The 6487-nt window shown below is 64.6% G+C and overlaps 1 protein-coding gene across 1 annotated transcript; it reads right to left on the bottom strand.

Annotated features, from left to right (window-relative positions):
• Positions 1–3111: 3111 nt before the first annotated feature.
• APLNR (apelin receptor) lies at positions 3112–4323 on the bottom strand. The gene has a single exon (XM_071428432.1). The coding sequence runs from the start codon at positions 4236–4238 to the stop codon at positions 3123–3125; it is 1116 nt and encodes a 371-aa protein (XP_071284533.1). The 5' UTR covers positions 4239–4323; the 3' UTR covers positions 3112–3122.
• Positions 4324–6487: the final 2164 nt, after the last annotated feature.

Below are 6487 nucleotides of genomic sequence, written 5' to 3'. Positions count from 1 at the left end.
CTTCCTGTTATTGCTCCGGCAGCATCTCCCGGCCCCGGCGGGGCCCAGCTGTGGCCGCCGGGTCACCTCCGCGTCCCCCCCTCCCCGGGACCCCCTCGGGGCGGGCGGGCGGGCGGGGGGACGCGGCCCCCGTCCCGCCTGGCCGGAGCCCAGAGGTCGGGCAGCAGCTGTGCCGCGTCCGGCCCCGCGGGAGCGGTGGGGGCAGCGGCCGTCAGTGGCTGCCAGCGCCTAGCCCGGGGCGCCCCCGAACCCTGGGCATTGCCCTGCCATCCCTCTTTCCATGCGCCCATCGTTCCCTTCCTCCCATCCATCCATCCATCCATCCATCCATCCATCCATCCACATAATACAATCCCACCTCCCACCCCAAACCTCCCCCACCCACCAAAACCGGCCCCCCAACTTTTCCACTCCTTTTCCTCTCTCTGTCCTCCCTCTCTGTCCCCTCCTCAATCCTGCAGGGTCACACGGGGCCCACCAGACCTTCGGGGGTCTCCTCATATTGCGGGGGGAGGGGGGGTTGGACCGGTGGGGACACACCGAGGCAGGGACCCACCCGAAATGCCACCCCCGGCAGCCACCGCTCCCACCCCACAGTGACAAAAGTTTCTGAGCCCTGGGTATGGTGCCAAAGCTTTCCCGCGGCTTTGGCAAATCCGAATTTTCCCGGCACAAACGGGAGCTGCAGCCCCCCCACCCACGCGGTCCCCCCCCTCCGTTTGCTTTGGGGCGGGAGGTGTGAAGGAGCCCGAGCCGGGCTGTAAACACGGAGGTCACTTCAAAGGGGACGCCCGGGGACATCCTTAGCACCACCAGATTATTTCGGCACCCCCGGGCGGGATGCGCGGTGGGGGGAGGTCGGGGGGATGAACATCCCGTTTGGCAGCTTGGAAAAGCGCAGTGGGGGGAGAGCTGTGGTGTTGGGAGGGGACCTGTCCCCATCCTTACCCCACTTCCTATCCCTGGTGCATCCATCCTCCCCGGAGCCCACTTTTACTCCGTGTGCAGAATATTCTGTTTTCCCAGCGTCACATTCCCACAACCACGGTTTGGGGAAACCTGGCCATGCCCCCGGGCCCTGCAGCATCCCCGAGGCATGGCATTGTGGGGTTTGAGGGCTCCCTGAGGATCACAGCCACCCCCCACTCCCCAGCCATCCTTTCCAAGGATGCTCCCCATCCCCCCTGGCCTGCTGTCCCCCTCTATCTTCCCTCCTCATCTTCCCCAGGCACTCTCAGGAAGGCAACACCTTCCTTATCTTCTTCCGACGGGTGGTCCGGCCCTGCTGCCCCTCACCCCCAGCTCCGGCCTTGTTATTTTCTGTAGTGTCCCTGCATTTCTCCCCAGAGACTCCTCAACCAAACATTTCCCTCCTGGAAGGGAAAGGGAAATCTCCAAGACGCGGATAGAAAGTCGGCAGCTCCGTCTCCGCTGGCCGGGCGCCTGCGGCCATTTCCGCGCCCGGCGGCTGAGCCGGACGGGGGGAGTCAGCAAAGCTGACACCCCCACAGGACTGGGGTGTTTGGGGGTGATGGAGGCATGGAGGGAAAGGAGGAGGGTGGGATGGAGGGATGGGCAAAGGGAGGGAGACAAGGGAAAAATCGTAGAATCACAAAGGTTGGAAGACCTTTATGATCAAGTCCAACCATCAACCCAGCAATGCCCCTGTAACCCCAAAACCATTAGCCCACGGATGGATGGAGTGATGGATGGATGGATGGATGGATGGATGGATGGATGGATGGAGGGAGGAGGGGACTGTTGGACTGATGGATGTACAGCTGGATTGACAGATGGATGAGAGATATCCAGGGGTCTCTCCAGGCTGAGGGAGCCTGGATGGCACTGGAATGTAAACACACTTTTAGACGTGTCCCTGGATGCAACATTCCCACTCCTCAAGCTCCCTCAGCCCTTAGACCAAACCAGATCCATCTGGAAACTCCCCAAAATCCTCAAGGAGGCTCCCATCCCTCCAGCTGGGGGGTTGTTCAGTCCCCATCCCCGTGGCCACCCCCTCTGTTCCCCCTCTCTGGACAAAGGACTGTCCCCACACGGGGAGACCCCGGGCGGTGGCTCCCAAACACGGTGGGGGCCGGCAGGAAGGCGGAGGCAGCTCCCCTGACGGGAAGCATCCCAAGGAACCCAGCATCCTTTCCAAGAGAGAACAAAGGCTGAGGAGATAGCATAGTTCATCACCGATAAATGAAGGATGTAAATAGCAAATAGGGGGAAGATTTATTTCGAGCAGAGCCTCAGGAAACAGCGGGGGCTGGGAGGGGGGAAATGGGACAGGAGCCATTTGCTGGCTCATCCAAATCCTGCTTGGGGTGAGCCGGGGTCCTGCCCACTGCCCAAACCTCCCATCAACGCCCAGAGGGTCCTGTGTCCCACCTCATACCCTGAGCGTCCCCATCTGCACCCGGGGGGTCCCATGTCCCCATCCCTCAGGTTTGGGTGTTTCACAGCACCAGGTCCCGTTTGCACACCTGGTTGAGTCACCCGGGGCTCGTCCCAGCCTCAGATAAGGAAAAAAAGCCCCAAAATGGGATTTGGGATTTCAGTGCTGCCGCCTGATACAATCACGGCTGGGGGGCTGGGGCAGGCAGGTGCCCACCCCACGGGGTCAAACACCCCCACCCCGGTGCTGCAATGCCCCGAAGGGTTGGGATGGAGGTTTTCCTGCATTTCCCAAAGTGTTGCTGAGGAAGAGACCGGGAGAATCCGTCCCAGGCAGAGACGGCCCGTAGTGCACACACACCCCCACACGCACTGAGCCCTCGCTCATGGACACCCTCCATCCTCCACACCCCCACCCCTCCATCCTCCCTTCCACCACATCCCCCCCAGCCCCCCGAGGGAACTGCGCACACCCTGCTCCTTTTTTAACCAAAATTCATTTATTTGTCACAAAACACAAAGCCTTGGGGGTGCCGGGGGAGCCGCCCCCTCCTGAGCCCCCCAGGGGCTCCTCCCCGGCTGTGCCTCAGTTTCCCCTTCCCGCGAGCAGGGCTTTCCAGCGGGGCATCCCCAAAGCAAGCCAGGCTTTGGGGCGAGGCGGAGGGGGGTGTTCCCCCCGAGTAGACCAGCTCGGGGGGCGCCGGGGGCGGTCGGGGAGGGGCTCAGGAGCGGAAGAGCGTCTCCTGGGTGGCGGGGTCCAGCTTGCCCCCCGGGCCGGGGCCCCCCTTGCCGCCGGGGGGGTGGCTGTGCCCCGAGGAGTAGCTGGCGGAGCGCTCGGGGCCGGGGCCGGGGGTCCGGCAGCAGAGGAGGGCGGCGCAGGCGTGGCGGAAGCGGGGGTCGAAGAAGGCGTAGAGGAAGGGGTTGAGGCAGCTGTTGATGTAGGCGATGCCCGTGCAGTAGGGATGGAGGTTGTTGAGGAAGGTGTGGAGGGCGCAGGACCAGGGCAGCACCTCCAGGTCCATCAGCACGTAGAGGGTCTTGACCAGGTGGAAGGGCAGCCAGCAGCCCCCGAAGGCGGCCACCAGCACCGTGATGATGGTGAGCAGCCGCTTGCGCTTGCGGGGCCCCTCGGCCCGCTCCCGGCGGAAGTGAGTGGCCACGGTGCGGGCGATGAAGAAGTAGCAGGTCAGCATCACGGCGAACGGGGCCACGAAGCCCAGGGCGGTGGAGGAGAGCCCCAGCCCCACCTCCCAGGCGCCCTCCGTCCCCTGCGCCGCCAGGTCCCCGTAGTCCATGTAGCAGGTGATCTTGGTGTCCCCGCCGAGGGCGGCCGCCCGCCGCAGCACCAGGGCGGGCAGGGCCAGCAGGGCGGCCAGCAGCCACAGGGCCACCGTGGCCACCAGCCCGCTGACCCGCGAGCGCAGCTTGGCCGTGGCCAGCGGCCGCACGATGGCCAGGTAGCGGTCGAAGCTGAGGCCGGTGAGGCAGAAGACGCTGGCGTACATGTTGACGAACACCAGGTAGCTGCTGACCTTGCAGGCGGCCGTGCCGAAGGGCCAGTGGTAGCCCAGCCAGGCGTAGGCGGCCCACAGGGGCAGGGTGACCACGAAGGTGAGGTCGGCCACGGCCAGGTTGGCGATGAAGGTGTCGGCCGAGCGCCGGCGGTCGCGGCCGCCCTTGAAGACGGTCCAGAGGACGAGCCCGTTGCCGGTGGTGCCCAGCAGGAAGACCAGCAGGTAGATGGTGGGCAGCAGGGCCAGCGAGGGGCCCCACTCGGCGTACTCGCAGTCCGTATCGTTGTCGAAGCCGTAGTTGTAGGCGTCCGTTGTCTCCTCCATCCCGGCGCTGGGCTCCGCTCCGCTCAGCTCATCCCGGGCTCACCCGCTCCTGCGGCCCCGGAGCGAATCCCACCGCGTTACCTCCCCTTCCTCCTCCTCCCCGCCCTCCTCCTGGAGGGGACGGGCAGGACAGGGCAGGAGGCAGGGCCGGGGGGAGCCCCCGTGGGAAACTTCACAGCTCCCCCCACCTCCATCTGGCTCCTGCCCGGGGGGTTTTACCGAGCTCTCACCCGCGTGTCAACGCGCCGACCCCCGAGATAACCCCGGCCTCGCCACGCCCGCGGGGTTTGGTCGCCCACCACGGCGGCGTTCGGGGCTGGGGTCCGGCTCTGGGGAGCTCAGGAACGGGGGGCTCGGGCCAGCATTTGGGGTTTCACCTCGGGGTGCCGCATTCAGCGCCGGGGGTGTCACACATCGGGGCTGCATTTCGCACGGGCGGTGTCACATCGGGGCGGCGGGGGGGTCGCTCTGGGGGTTGGTGTCACATTGGAGGGAGTGGCACTGCGGTGGGGGGGGGGGTGTGCATTTGGCATTTTGCATTTGGCATTTTGCATTTGGCACTTGGGATTCCCCCTTTTGCTGCCAGGTTTGCCTCACTGTGTGCACAGCGGTGGCTCCGGGGGGTCCCCCACAGCCGGGGCTCCACTTTGAGCACAACGTGCCGAGGAGATTTATGCATTTACCAAAAATCCTGGGCGGGGAGGGGGTTCTGGGACCCCCCACGCTGTAAAATGACCATTTTAGGGCAGCAGCTGCCGCAGGACCGGCTGCCACCGGAGTTCTCGGTGTGTCCCCAGCTCCGCTTGCTCGTGGAGCGGCAACGCTGAGCCAAGAGGGAACAAACTCCCCCCCACCCCACAAATAGCATTGGGGGGAGGAGGGAAGCCCCCCGAGGTGGTCTGGGATTGTCCCACTGGGACTGAACTCTCATAATTCCAGCTCTGGGGAAAAGAACCGAAGAAGACGAGCGGGACTTTGCAGAGTGATGTCTGAAGAGCCCCAAATCCCCCGGGACACACGGGGGGGGGCTGAGCCGAGGCCTGGGATGGGGCTATAAGTGGGGATTAAGCACGGGAGGGGCTGTGGGAAGGGGCAGGTTTAACACCCCAGTGCAGGGATGGAGGCTGGTGGGGGGGCACAGAGCCCCCGGGACCCCCCACCGGCTCAGTGGGGCCCTTCTACCAGCAAAGAGGTGTGAAGGAGGGGTTGTGGGGGGAATTCAGTGGCTGAAATAAGGGGGGAGAGCTCACAGGAGCCTCCAAAATGAGGCAGAGTGGTGTAGGGGGGAAAGGGGTCAGTAAATGGGGGTGCAAGTTAGGGGACCCCGGGGGTGGGGGCACCAAACCAGACACCCAGAGCTGCAGCATCAGCCGGGAGAGAAAACCAGGCTGGAGATAAGGAGCGATCCCGTATCTCAGTGCCGGGACAGCCGGCATGCGGGGAGAGAGGTATGAAAGGCAGAAACTGCTGAAAGTGGTGGCAGAACCGCGAGGGTGCCCAGTTCCGGTTCAAATCCCAAGCTGGAATGAAGAAGGGCCGGAACCCCGCAGTTCCCAGCGCAGACACGGCTCGAGCCTTTCCGCTAATTAGCAACATCAACGGGGAAACACCGGCACTGCTAATGAGCCCCCCGGGATCGCAGCGAGGCTCCCCGGGCCGCTCCCGCCCTGGCCGGAGCCCCGTTAATGAGCAGGACCGCTAATGAGCAGTTCTATTAATTACTATTAATAACACTCCCAGCTATCTGTGTCCTAATTGGATGGAGCACGGCACAAGTATCCATTTCCAGCCGCCGCACACCAATCCGTTTCCAGTCTCTTTCCTTTCCAAAAGCTGCGGGTTAAGTGTCCCGGTCACCCCCTCGCTGTTCTGGAAGCTGGGGTGCCTCGCCCTCGGTGCCACCCAGGGGGTCCCTTGGTCTCGGCGCCGGGGACGGAGCCCCCCAGGCTGGGTTTGTGGTGGCCACGGGTGGTGGGTGGGTGGCCAGGGCTGGGCTGATAAGGAATCCATGGGGCTGATAAGGAGCCCCGCTATCTGCAGCGGGGGGAGGGCAGGAGCCGCTCTCCCTGCGGGGCGGGGGCCGCCCTGGGCACCAGCGAGGGGTTCGGGACGCTCGTTTGGCATTCCCAGGAATGAACCCCAGGACTTGGCACCAGCGGCTCCACGGGGAGCAAGCCAGGCTCACGGCGTCTCTCCCCACTGGCTCTGCAGGGGGATTGGGGTGGGAGCCCCCACGGGGCGGGATGAGG

Source organism: Agelaius tricolor, unplaced genomic scaffold (assembly GCF_023055355.1).
Source record: "Agelaius tricolor isolate 1412-34295 unplaced genomic scaffold, bAgeTri1.0.p SCAF_5, whole genome shotgun sequence".
NCBI lineage: Eukaryota > Metazoa > Chordata > Aves > Passeriformes > Icteridae > Agelaius > Agelaius tricolor.
The sequence above is the reverse complement of the archived record's forward strand: the minus strand, read 5'-3'. Positions and strand labels throughout refer to the sequence as shown.